General features: G+C 38.6%; 1 protein-coding gene across 3 annotated transcripts in view; it reads left to right on the forward strand.

The window, feature by feature from the left end:
* pard3aa (par-3 family cell polarity regulator alpha, a) overlaps positions 1–14806 on the forward strand; it is a 461686-nt gene that overhangs the window by 217323 nt on the left and 229557 nt on the right. For all 3 annotated transcript variants that reach the window (XM_079863216.1, XM_079863217.1, XM_079863218.1), the window contains 3 exons: positions 2120–2454; positions 12894–13033; positions 14332–14460. In XM_079863216.1, the coding sequence (XP_079719342.1) occupies positions 2120–2454; positions 12894–13033; positions 14332–14460 (604 nt within the window). The remainder of the gene's footprint in view (positions 1–2119; positions 2455–12893; positions 13034–14331; positions 14461–14806) is intronic.

Raw genomic sequence — 14806 nt, forward strand, 5'->3', positions numbered from 1 at the left:
GATATTGCAGCCTTTTGTTCTTCGTACACCGCCATTCCCCAGGGCGTTCGACTCGTCGGTTCGATACGGTAGTCATCCGTAAACAAACTCACGGTTTATGCTTCCGCGTACATGCACTTGTAAAGTCGATCCGCAAGAGACTAACGTTTTAATCTTCGCTGTCGCCGCTTCCTCTCACACATGAGCAGCCAGATGCTGGAATCACAATATTCTCTTTATCTGGCTTTGTCTCTCTCTCTTGATTGTGCTCCATGTGGAGTTATAATTCATAACGATATTCTAATCTTATTGGATTGTTTGCATGGGTAAATATTTATCAGCGGTTGATCTAACTCAATGTAATGATGCGTTGATGGAGTCATTTATTATTCAATCAGACAGAGTGAGTTTGGTGATTAGCCGCGTGTCACAGCTCTGCTCGTCTGCTCACACACACACACACACACACACACACACACCGCTCGCTTTGGAGGCGGGTCGGGACACATTTGCATAAAAATAGATGGGCGTCCCTAAAGTGAGACGCTACTTGCTCTCTAGATGCAGAGATTGGTCTAATGAAGAGTTTATTGAGATGGAAATAACTTGCTGCAATGGTTCTTATGTTAAAGGAGTAAACAGAAACACACACGGCTGTTGAGCTCGTATTCCTCTGCGTTTGAGTTTTCCGTGTCAAACAATCTATATGCAAAATAGTGAAATTAACCTGTGATATCGATGTGCTTGTCTTATATTTGTTTGGTGTTAGTAGCCTACACCAAAAAAAAAAAAATATATATATTTTTAATCCCATTCGACGTTCTTTCTTCCAGTGAACACAAGCTGTGCTTCTATATATAAAGGAAAGTTAATGGGCACTGGAGCTTCACATTTCCAAAATCTGACCAAAAAAGCAACATAAAAGTGGTCTGTATGACTTGTGCACTTCTAAAGTCATGTGATTGCTTTATATGAAGAACAGGCTGACATTTTAAATATTATTTGCTGAAAATTTTCCGTAGCTTACAATTTTTGCTTGTAAAATATCAGATGTTCTATACCAAGATTCAGACCTGTTCAACTGTTTGGGGTCAAATAATTTTTTTTCATACTGCAAAGACGATGGAAAGTGACTAAATACTTTTACATATTTGCAAAAGATTCTTTTTCAAATAAATGCTGTTCTTTTGAACTTTTTATTCATCACAATATGAAGCAGCACGACTGTTTACATCATTGATGATAATCATAAATGTTTCTTGAGCATCAAATCATCATATTAGAGTGATTTCTGAAGGATCATGTGACACTGAAGACTGGAGTAATGATGCTGAAAATTCAGCTTTGATCACAGGAATAAATTACACTTTATTATATATTCACATAGAAAACAGCTGATTTAAATTGTAATAATATTTCACAATTTTACAGTTTTACTGTATTTCTAATAAAATCAATGCATCCTTGGTGAGCATTAAAAAAAATCTTACCAACCCCAAACTTTTGAACGGTACTGTGTAAGTCATATAGCATATGCACTAATTTCATGACTCTTATGATGCTTTTTTGAGTGATTTTTATTTTTTTTTATTTTTTTTTTATCCCGGAGAACTATTCCTTTAATAAAATAACCTCATTCTGTTACTCATTGCAATTTAATATTTCTTATAAAAAATAATATGCATCAGTTACTTATAAACCACTCCATCATAACATGATCTGTTATTTATTTATTTCTTTGACTTATCCAGGTTATATCTGCCCGTGTCTTGTACGTCTGATCAGTTATTGTCCTCCATGTGCCACACTTATGAAAACAGATCCTGCTTTCCTGCCTCTAATACGTTTCACTGCTTCCTCCCCAAGGCTTTGCGATTATGGAAATGGCAGATAATGTGAATTAACCTTGTTTCCAACTGTACTAGTACAATTAGCCAGCGATTAAGCAAGGCAACCTTTCGACCTCTCCATGTGCTCTGCTTTTAACAATCCCAGTACTTAGGATGAGCCTGTTCTGTAATCGACAGAGAGATACATCCTTACTGAGACGTGTGTGTGTGTGTGTGTGTGTGTGTGTGTGTGTGTGTGTGTGTGTGTGTGTGTGTGTGTGTGTGTGTGTGTGTGGTGTTCTCTTCCTCAGGGCCCAGAATTTGTTCAGACAGGCAATGCGTTCTCCATTCATCCTGTTCCATGTAGTTCCAGCGGTGAAGAAAGCCCAGTACGAGCTGCTGTCTCAGAATGAACTGGGTCTTCAGACTGGTTCTGGTAGTCTGTTGGGAGGAGGCGTGGACTACAGCCCGCGGAGAATGTCCAAAGCGGATTCGACCCGGAGCTATCCCACGTTATCACACACAGCGAGCTCTTCCAGCATGAGCCCGACAGGCCCAGCCCAAACCTCCAGGCCCACCAGCGCCACTTCCTCCGTGGGATACTCCAAAAAGATCGGCCGCAAGTTCAACGTCCAGCTGAGGAAAGGTACGGTCATCATACACATCATTCACAGCGCTTCGAGGTAAACGGTCTTTCTTATGAGGAAATGAACCTGGTTAATGGGAATATCCTGCTATGTCTGATGAAGGTCCAGATGGAATTAGTAGACTTTCAAATCTGAATGAATTTAAGCGTGGGAAAATGGTTCTTATTGCTAGTAGAAATAAAATTACCAAAATATTTAGTGTTTAAACAAGCACCGAGTGAAACATAAAACGTAGAATAGTAAAGAGTAGAATAGCATGTGTTCCAGTTTTGTGGAAATCTACAGATTTTCTGTGGTTGAAGGTTCTGTTCCTTCCATTTTGATCTTTTCGTATTTGTTCTAGGTTAGAATATCTACAAATTACCTGAAACAAGATCAGTTTACTTGAGAAGAAGCACTGCATAATGAATTATTTTGATAATACAGGGGTGTCTTTTCTTACCCCTATCCATTCATCCATCCATCCATCCATCCTCTATTCATCCATCCATCCATCCATCATCTATTCATCCATCCATCCATCCATCTTTCCATCCATCTTTCCATCCATCCATCCATCCATCCATCCATCCATCCATCTATTCATCCATCCATCCATCCATCCATCCATCCATCCATCCATCCATCCATCCATCCATCCATCCATCCATCATCTATTCATCCATCCTTCCATCCATCCATCCATCTATCCCTCCATCCATCCCTCCATCCATCCCTCCATCCATCCCTCCATCTTTCCTTCCATCCATCCTTCCATCCATCCATCCATCCATCCATCTATCCCTCCATCTTTCCATCCATCCATCCATCCATCCATCCATCCATCTATCCATCCATCCATCCACCCATCATCTATTCATCCATCCATCCATCCATCCACTATCTATCCATCCATCCATCCATCTATCCCTCCATCCATCCCTCCATCTTTCCATCCATCCATCCATCCATCCATCATCTACTCATCCATCCATCCATCCCTCCATCCCTCCATCTATCCCTCCATTTCCATCCATCCATCCATCCATCCATCCATCCATCTATTCATCCACCATCCATCCATCCCAGTTCAAAATACACTAATAATGTACTCATATTAAATATACACTCTCTGAAAATAAATATTAATAACTTATTAAAAACATTTATATGATTCAAGATTTTTTTTTATTTTTTTTTTTACATTTCTATTTTGCTTTAATTTATTTTTATTTCAGTCTCAGTTTTAGTCATTTTAGTACTATTATTGTATTTATTTTCTGCTTTATTTAAATCAATTTAAAATAAATTTTAAATATGTTTTTTATTTGAGCCATTGGCTTTAACAGGGATTTGATCCTCCATATCAGTTTCTAGTCTCTTCAGAAGACCTCGTGCTCCACCAGATGTCAAGACAAGTTCTTCCACACCTGACGTGGAAAACCCTTTCTAGATCGACCTCGATTTGTGCACAGGCGTATTGTTTAAACAAACCGTTGGAACACATTTATAAACACGCGTCGCAATAAGTTTAAACTGGAATAATAACCAAAGTCATTAATTGGATGCCAGTATCCAGATGCATATGCAAACAATACACTCCCCTGAGAAGTCTTGTCATCTTATTTATTGAAACGCCCTTGAAAAAAATAAATAACATGCGATATGTGTTTTTAATTTATTTATTTGCTTGTTTTCCTCTGAAGTTGCCTCTATTTTCTGCTGTTTTAATAGCTGATGATATCTGTGTGAACGGTGGTGTATCTTTTCTGCTGTAGTGCCTAGCATTGTGTAACTAATGCAGTTTAGTACTTCAAAGGACTCTATCTGCCATTGTCAGGAAGTGTGTATACACACTCACACATGGGTCCAAATCCCATTTGTTCTGCACGGCAGCTGCATCTCAGCATTTCACACCGCAGGAGAACTAGAAATGTCTATCAGAGATATGACAAACACACCCAAACAGACACAAACACACGCATACTTATGCATAAACCAAGACGCGCTCACACACACACACACACCCACGTCTGAGGAATATCTATTACTGCTTAGGCAGCAGCGCTTCTGATCTCTACTAGCGGCAGCTTTAGAAAAGAAAATTCTCAAACGTCAAGCCAGAAAACTTTCTCTTCCTCTGATGTTGTTTCCCCTCCTCTCTCTTTGTCATCATGTCCTCATTTTAGCGATGTCGTAATCACACGCTCCAGCTTGTTTAAATGAAAGAGCAAAACGAGCTTTCTTTGTCACCGGGCTTGTCGTATGCGCATCTATTAGGTTGGCGCAGCAGGAGAAGAGAGCGGTAAAGACACAATTAAATCCTGACAACAAATGGGCCGGGCTTCAGCGCAGTGTGAAACATCCAGTGTGTCGGGGAGGCCAACGCCACGCTAGCCGTTGAAAAGCTGGAGTTGTGAGCCTGTCGAATGTCGTTTGGGTGTTACTTAAGAGCATAGCACATGTGTGTGTGTGTGTGTGTGTGTGTGTGTGTGTGTGTGTGTAGGCTTTTTGGACTGTAATATTGGGGTTTAAAAGTTGCCTGACTGTCCTCACAGTATCGGGATGCATCCTAGTTAGCTTAGCCCTTGTGAAAAATAAGTACACTTTAACACATTTTATTGCAGAAATAATATACTTCACATGAATGCGAACTGAATGTAATGTTTTTAGACACTTAATTGCAGAAAAATGTACATTTATATTAAATACAGTTTATTAAGAGTGTTTCTTGACCCACTTGAGTAGGACTTCAGTACGTATTTATATGTAATATCATAATTACTTCTATTGTTTATTGAAATAATGTTAAATTGTGCTGATAAGCATTTATCCTAAACTAAGACACACTTTAATGGAATCTCTATTGAAACTTGTAGATCATGTATTTGAATGTATTTGTATTGACGGAGTTGCAATTTGGTACTTTTGAAATATATACATTTTCCAATGTAAAACTTAATTATAATCAAGCACTTTAGTGTGTTAGTTAATACATCAAAATGTGTACTACTTTAAGGCACAGCAAAAGATTATTAAAACACAATGGTTTAAATATATACTTTAATAAAACTCAGTTTTACATTATTACAACGTGCACTTTTTAAAAGTGTACTTATGTGTGTTAAGAAACATAGTCACTCTTCGGTGATGCTTCGGCCTAAAAACGTCACAAATGAATAGTCACAATCTCTTCTGTGGTGCAAGGGATTGTGGGTAATATCAGTTGGAAAAACATGCATAAATGTGCAAAAATACCTCTGATACTCCACCACAAGGGAATCTTTGACATACTGTTTTTAACAGAAGCTTTATACACTGTCCAGCCCAAAAAAAGTTTGGATTTAAATAGGCAAATGCTTAAGAGTTTATGATTGGATCATTATTACAGTGAGTATTATGTTTCTAGCATGTTATATGTTTGGCAACAGTTCTTCTAATCATAATTGAGTGTAGCTTTTCATTTCTTAAACATGTAGGAAGAACATCATGGCCATATTCCCGGATGACAATGTCAAGATTCATCAGGCTCAAACTGTGAAAGAATGGTTGTGAGGAGCATGAAGAATCACTTCCACTCATCAATCCAGAGCTTAAATTCATTGAAAGTCTTTGGGATGTGCTGGAGACTTTACAGAGAGCTGGACTCTTGCATTCTCAACACAAGACCTTGCTCAAAAATGTATTCACCTCTTGATGGAAATAACATCACAATATTCATTCCCATCAAGACGTGCATACATTTTCATCCTGGAATATGGCCATGATGTGTCTTCCTACATGGTTGTTTAAGTGCGTTTTCACACCTATACATCATTTGTCTTGTTCCGAAACATGTATTTAATTTGTTACAATGTTGCATTTTCTTCTTGGTTCGGTTCGCTTTCACAAGGCAGCCTTTCAAAGCGTACCAAAATGTGTTTGTGCAAGTCACATGCGAGTACAACTGTCTTCTTATTGGTCAGAGTTTCCTCTGCGTCATCCATTAAGATGATTGACAAGTTCACTCCATGAGCTTATTGTGGCTTTATTTGAAACTGTCGAGACACATGCAAACACTATACGAATGTACTGTAGACGTCATTCCCGCTGTTAAATTATATACTACATTCGTATTAATATTGCAGCAAATTCAAAGCTCTCTCTCTGGATCTCCCAGTGCTGTCTCGAGGTTAACAGTGTCAAGACTCACGCGAACACTATACGAATGTTATAATTTAAATGCAGGAATCAAGGCTTCATTGAGACAGCATTCTCACACGGAGAAGCGATATTACACAACATTTAAAGATGAAGATGAGCTCTTTTGGTTTTCAACGGAGATAACTAATGTGCTCACTCACAGAATCACTACTGCTATTCCTACATTTCCCGTTATGAATTATAATGCAATTTGGTTCATTGGTCCATTGGGTCAGAATGCTTCCACATCTCAAGCGAACCGTCCCAGAGTTCCTTTGCAAATGGTCTGTGTGTAGCTTTTCATTTCTTAGGGTGCTTTCACACCTGAGCATTTGTTTCGGAACCTGGTGCGTTTTCTGCATTGGTTCGGTTTGTTTAGGCATGTGTGAACACGGCGATCTCAGAGCGATTGCTTTGGTGCAGATCCGAGTGTGATCGCCGTGTTCACACATTCCTAAACGAACCGAAACAATGAAGAAAACGCACCAGGTTCTGAAACAAACGTTCAGGTGTGAAAGCACCCTAAGAAATGAAAAGCTACACACTCCATCAATTATGGTTAGAAGAACTGTTGCCAAACATATAACATGCTAGAAACATAATAATCACTGCAATAATGTTCCAATCTTTATTAGACCTCTTAAGTGTTTGCATATTGAAATCCAAAAAGTTGCTGCATCCCAATTTGCATATTATCCGTCCTAAATAGTATTCGAAATTAGTGTGTCCCAAATCGTAGTACTGTATGTTGAAATGAGTATTCCAAAGATACCCGGATGGTCTACTTTTTCCTGTTAGAATCCGAAGTGCAGATCCGTGTATAAAAACTCATTGCGCTGTGGACGAGGGTTCGATTAGAACTACAAACACAAGTAAAAAGTGTTAAAAAACTACAAAGACCAACGGTTAAGCAGAGCAGTTAAGATAAAGGGGTTTGAGTGATTATTAATCAATAGCCTATCTAACCTGACAAAAATATATTTATTAAATGTCATCCACATTATATTTAATCTAAAACAGCATTGTGAACTCATTAACTTTTAAATGCATCATTGTGGAAACATGAGAAGAGTTCTCCGAATGAAAGACCAATGACTGGCAGGTCAACTTGCGACTACATTTCTCTCCAAAATGACATTAATTTTAATTGAATGTGGATGATTTTAACTGTGGCAAGTTGATTGACAGGGCAGTTTAAACAGTGACAGGTTGCGCGTAACTAAGCGACATAGCGTCAGTTAAAGACGTGATTGTGATGAAATAGTATGTCCCAAAGCTTCTGCTTCACACTCAAAAGTATATACTTTTTCTTCTCAAAAAGAGTATATACTTTTACTGCATAGTATAAGTAGGCAAATTGGGACTCAACAAGTGGCTTTTTTGTGTGATTCTGGACACAACTTCTAATTTTGTGTACTATGTAGTGTGGATAGTAACTGGAACACAGGCTTCTCTGGAAAACACTTGCCTAAGAGCCCTGAAAGCAAACATGAGCAACACTGTCTACTATCTTCATCTTCTCCCCCTGCGATTGGAAGATAAAGAGAGAGAGAGAGAGAGGGGAAATGAACAAACGCAGGGCATGGTGCCCGCTGGCTCGTCTGGCTCTGGTGTAGCAGATGTTGAACGCTGGAGCACTGGCACGAGTGCTGGACTGAGCTCGGGGACTGGCTTTGAGAAGGGCTTGTTATAGGCTAAATACAGCACGCTCGGTGGGAGCTTTCAACTCTTACCAGCACATGCCCTGACAAACACCAAAGGCTTGCTCTCGGCCCGGGACGTCACCTGGAAGCTGATATGTGGACAAAAACTCTCTGTTTTTTGGAAATATTGACCCTTGTAGAAGCTGTTTAATCTGTCAGAGCTCTACCGGATTGACTTCAGCACTTCTGCGCCAGCTGAGAGATTTATTTGCTCTGGGCACTTTACCACCACCAAATAAAAAACACTAAGAGATTTATGAAAAACAATGTTGTCTTTATATCACATTCAAGTTTTATTCAGTGACAGGTGCACTACTGGAATAAAATAATACATCTAATGTTGATTAAACTCAAAGTTCATTCTGCTAAAGGGACTGGAGTGGTGAATGGCTCACTCGAAATCTGTGTTTTTATAGGCATTTTTAAACGCATCAGTAAAAATTAAATGTAAAAAAAATTATTTTATGCCCACATCTCTCTCTTATTTCCCCAGCATTTTCCAACTTTTTCTCAATGTTTAAAAAAATGTTTGTTCCTTGGTTACAGATTAACCAGGTTACCATCATTTATTACTTTTTTTTTTTTTTTAGTAATTTATTCTATACAGAAATTACAACTTTTTTTCCCCCAGAACTCTGGAAGGGCAAACAAATATCTTCAATGCCCTTTAATAATAGTTTTAATAATATTAATAGTTATTATTATTATTATTATTATAATATATTTTTTAGGTTTCTTAAAAGGGGATGATCTTAAACAGTTACTTCTAATATACATTTTCAGAATTTTCTCAACTAAGTTTATATTGTTTTAACAATATTCATATATACTAATGGAAAATAAGACAAATATGATTTTTTTCCCGGCCATGTGGATATGGGGTTTTGCTTTTCTCCCGCATCAACTGCACTCATTTAAAGAGCCTTGCTACTTCTTCCATTAGTACATTTGTCTTTTTTGTTATGATAATCTTAAAATAGTATTTTATGAGGTCTAAGACCACACCGTCCTCTCTCATTTGTCTCTTCTTCCCTCTTTCTCTCTCAACCCCTGTTAAATTAATGGATTGCCAAGAACATTTTCCTAATTTTTTCCTCAAGCTGTAATTTTCTGTTCTGCCTTACATTGGCCATATTTTAACCCTCCTTTTTTATTGAAGATTCAAGACTTTGGCACAGTAAAATAGACAGCATTCTTTATTATCTTCCTCTCACATAATAAAAAAAAAACCTGAAAGGAGACCTAACCACATCCGTGATTAATTAGTGTTGGCCTATTAGTGTTCCATCTCTGTAATTACTTGATTGTAAGCCGTTAACTACTGAATGTCCTAATGGCTGGGAGTTTGATTCTAGTAATTATCCTAAAGGAGGCATCAGGTGGCGTTTGATAGCCTTGCTGGACTGTTATTGACTCTGGCTTCGGTTCTCCCGGCTGTGGCCGTATGTCTTGGAACATTTAGCCCGGCACCATAACAAACATAAAACCATTTAGAGACCAGCACAGCCACTGACCCCAGACCAGTAACACTTGGTCAGGCTTGTTGAAGGAATGGGAGTTTGAAGGAATATTCTGAGTTCAATCAAAGTTAAGTTCAATTAAATGCATTTGTGGCTTAATGGTCATTACACACACACACACTCAAACACACTCTCAAACACACACACATACAATAAAATAAAAATCATCTTTAAAAACATACAAAATGGCTTGTACATTGGATGCGAAATTGCAAATTGGGACAATTTTTGGAGTAATTAAAAGAAATGTGTTTATAATTTTATTAAATCATTTACATTTATTCTTCAATAAACATTTTTGCTTTATTTGAGCTTTAAAGTTATCATTTTATTGTTTATGGCATTAAGATGCCATAGCAACAAAGTTGTAAAATTGCTCAAATCTGTGTGGAAAAATCTTTCGCCTCATGCAAAATTCCAGATCGTGATTACTGTTAAAATGGTTGGATTCCTCCCACAAAAACAACAGCTGCTTTTCCACTGTCGTGCCGAACAGTTCCAGTTATGTTTCCCCCTGAGGTTGGTTCGACACAATTACAAACCGTTCTCGGCCCGGAATTATCAGGGTAAGCCAACTTTGTCCCGCGGTGTAAGCTTGTGTCCCACATTTCAATTATGTCTGTATTATTTTTTCTTCCTTGAAATTACAATACCACAATAAGACATATAATACAACAAGAAAATGCAGTTGCTGTTTAAAAATCCATTAGTGCAGCTGACATGTTCTAGCTAGAGCGGGGGAAATAACCAACCAACGCTGTCGTAGAGAGGGATTTTCCCCGCTGAAGACGACTGGACGGAGCACAACTTGTTAAATATATCACTGTCAACCAGGACTTCTTCTAGACATGTACTGGATAAGAACTAGAGTTTTATACATTGAGTGGCCAAGGCTACTTTATAAGGTGCGTTCACGTCATGTCCTAATTACTATTCTACCTTTCACGTGATTGTAGAACTTAGTAATTACAACTTTAGCCTCGGATAGCTACGACTTGTACCATGTAACCACTGTACCACTCGACCACTGCAGATTCACATGCATTTTGAATGATCAAAAATGACGGCGTTGACTGGCAACTTTTTTCAAAAACGCTGGCGGGGAAAGAGTTAAATGTGACCCCACCTTAAGTGCCTCACTCCAACCCCACGCTTTTCAATAAATAGAGGTCAAAATAAATTTGTGGTAATTAATATTATGCTACAAGTGTTTTTGATTGAGCTTAACTCGCATTGATCCTGGAATATTCCATTTAACCTCTTGAAACATTTTCCTTTTTTTTTTTTGAGCCAACCACGAACATGACATATCCCAGTTATTATATAAGCGAGCGAGACAGTCCTGAGGGCTACAAATGTGTCTCCAGATAAAAATACGTGTGCCCTCCTCCGGCCTATCAGTCTCTCTATCTCCCCCACTGCCTTTTCTTTTACCATTACAGCCGTTGTTCAAATGATAAGGTCAACCTTACTGATCCCTCTGTGTCCTGACCATTACTCTTTTCTCTCCGCTTCTCCTACATCTGCCTATTCGTATTCATTTGGCACTCCCAAAAAGGTCATTTTGTGGACAGGGAGCAAATTGCTGTGCATACCCTGCGTCTGAGCCCCTAACTACATTTTCCAGGATTTAGTAACGTCTGTGGCAAGCTGTAAAGCTCAATTTGCCTGATTCATGTGCACATCAAGACCCTTCAAAGCCTGCGTTCGGAGGGAGTCGGCCCTCTTTTCAATAAGGAAAGGCAAATGCATGCATCCTGTAGGACCTGGCGTGACGACCCGAGCATGTAATGTTACTGTCCCGCTACATTTGTAAAGCGCGTGCCGCCGAAACACACGTGTCTAAATTTGAAATCACACTGCGGTTACGCCGTGCACCCAGATGGGTCTGAAACGTTTAATTATGGTGGCCTGTGTTGCCATATGCTTGGCTTTTGCCTGTGTAATTTGTATTTGTGCGCACAGGCGGTCATGGAACACACTTTTTTCTCTGTGCTGTTAACGGACTTAAAAATATCCCGTCGGATGGATTCAGATTAGTTATTAGATACAGTAGACTTGAGCAGGGCTGCAATTTTACTGCGGCCGGTGTGCAATCCAAGTGACAGTGTCAAATATAGAACTCACTAAACGTTTGCAACGCTTTAGCTCAACGCAAGGGCCAATGACTTATATAATGACTCATATATATTTATATTTTGTGTATATTTATGTGTGTGTGTTAGAAGACTCTTCTGCTCACCAAGGCTTCATTTATTTGATCAAATATTAATATTATTAGCATGTAAAATTGTGTTTTCTATGTGAATATATAGTAAAGTGTAATTTATTCCTGTGATCAAAGCTGAATTTTCAGCATCATTACTCCAGTCTTCAGTGTCACATGATCCTTCAGGAATCACTCTTATATGATGATTTGATGCTCAAGAAACATTTATGATTATTATAAGTGTTTAAAACTAAGTGTTTTTGTGAAACCATGATTCACTGCTGCTCAGAAATGTGGGGTGTGTTTTTAGTTGATTTTATTCAGAAATTAATTATTTTATTCATCAAGGATGCATTACATTGATCAAAAGTGACAGTAAAGGCATTTACTGTATAATGTTACGAAAGATTTATATTTCAAATAAATGCTGTTCTTTTGCACTGTCTATCCATCAAAAAATCCTGAAAAAATAAATAAATGATGGTTTTCACCAAAATATTATGCAAGTTTTCAACAAATGACTCACATCAGCGTCCAGTTTTAACACTTTTTCACAGATCAAGCTTTGCTCACATTATATTCTTTATTTAATAATGAACTTTTTTATATTGATGTTAGTGTCGTATGGTTTTGAAAAACCTTTAAACAATTTTCAAGAAAAGTTTAAATGACTCAAAATATGTGGTGTAAAAAAAAAAGCAACATTTTACAACTCAAACTAAACTAAAAATATAACAAAAGTGCAATCATCTTCTCAGTCTGTCGTCACTGTAACAGCATGTTTGGTCCACAGACAGACTCTTTAGTCATTTGCGTGTGTATTGTTTGTTATTTCTGTGCTGTAGGTCCGGAGGGCTTGGGTTTTAGCATCACCTCCAGAGACGTGCCCATCGGCAGTTCGGCCCCCATATATGTGAAGAATATCCTCCCCCGTGGAGCCGCCATCCAGGACGGCCGTCTGAAAGCTGGAGACCGGCTGCTAGAGGTGAGGAACACTGAAGCTGTGGAGCATCACATGACCTCTGACTTCCTCTTCCGCTTCCTCAACTTCCTGTACAGACATTTCAGCATAATAGACTTTATGCGAAACAAGCGCGCATATTGTCTTTGAACTTCCGTTTTTTGTATATTTCTATGGCGTCGTCGAGGAGTAATTATCTGATGAATTGGATTTACTACATTGTAGAGTAATTGAAAGTTATCATGAGCATTGTAATATTTAAAGCAGATGTCTTAACAAGTGTCAGTAGACCGGGAAGATTTTAAAACGAGCCGTTCATTCATAAATACGTAAGATTGCAGTGAAAATACAAACGGGAAGACAAAAGACAATGAGTGCCGCGCTGAAAAGGGGCGGGGCTACATACGGCCTATTGAGCTTTTCTTATATTAAAGAAAACAACAACAAACTCCTTCCGTTCCCTGTGTCATACAGAAGTACCGACGACTCATTGTTTTCCAGAGGATTTCCCTCCTTAGTTCATTCTGCTTGGTCTATCGGAGACGAGATGTCTCATTGTTTTCCTCTCTCCCTTGTGAGATGCACTTTCCTTTTTAGTTTCGGAAGGTTAGTAATGTTCATAAAAGAGAATGGCCAAAAAGAACTATGCCTGATGGCTGATTTACAACGACAGCCAATCAACAATGGCCATTTCATTTAGAAATGGAGCAGAACACCTGCAGGCTCTCATGCCAGATGCGACCGTGGAGCCAGAACGTCATCCATTTGGCTTAACAAACCCTGATTCATCGCTTTAATGGAGTCGAGGCCTTTCAGAGAGCTGTCGGTTCACCCTGGGCCTTTGTGTTGCCATAGAAATATGAGGACTATCTCCTGTTGTCATGGTCACAATAATGCGACTGCAATTAATTGAAATGTTTGATCAGATATAATTGCACAGAATGCAATTCCTGTTTTATTTGTTGCTTTATTAAACACCCAGCCTGACTCGCATCAGCCACTGAGCAAAAAGTGCCACTTTTTCACAGGTCAACCTTAAATACTTTATTTCATGAATCTGATATTGAGAACTTATATGTGATTTATATGTAAAAAAAAACTCTGGCGTGCTTTCTGAAACTGCATCCCAGGCATGATGCACTGATATTATATACACTTATAATATCATTTGTAATATAATAATATGTCATTATAGTATCCTTTAGGATTTATTGTGTTTGGTTTAGTGCATATGGTTTACAACATGTATTTGAAAAATATACTGACGTAAAAAAATAATATTATTGTTAAGACAAATATTTATGTATTTTGTGTGTGTGTAGGTGAATGGAGTGGATCTGAATGGGAAGACTCAGGAGGAGGTCGTGGCTCTGTTGCGCTCGACTCCCATGGGAGGCACTGTAGGTCTTCTCATCGTCAGACAAGAGGACGCTTTCCTGCCCCGCGAAGTGGTGAGTCACACACTCTTACACACACACCTAAATGTGCAACCTTCTTAAAATGGCTTAACAATGGCCCCAGTAAAACGGTCTCTCGATATCACACAGAGTTCATATAGCACCATGAAATGGCCTCTTCAACTCCTTCCCTGCCTCGGGCCTATTTAGGTCACATGTGTGGCACAGAGGCAGCTGCCACCCGCCTTAACTCATTTTGAAGTCATTATTATTTCCATAATAGATAATTCAGGAGTGCAAATGAACTCCAGGCTGCCTTGACATTTGTATGCAGATTTTTTTCTTGGTCGACATTCCATAAAGATCTTCTTTATTGAGTCAGTGTGGAAGGTTCCCATTG

Source organism: Squalius cephalus, assembly GCF_949319135.1.
Source record: "Squalius cephalus genome assembly, chromosome: 25".
Classification (NCBI taxonomy): domain Eukaryota; kingdom Metazoa; phylum Chordata; class Actinopteri; order Cypriniformes; family Leuciscidae; genus Squalius; species Squalius cephalus.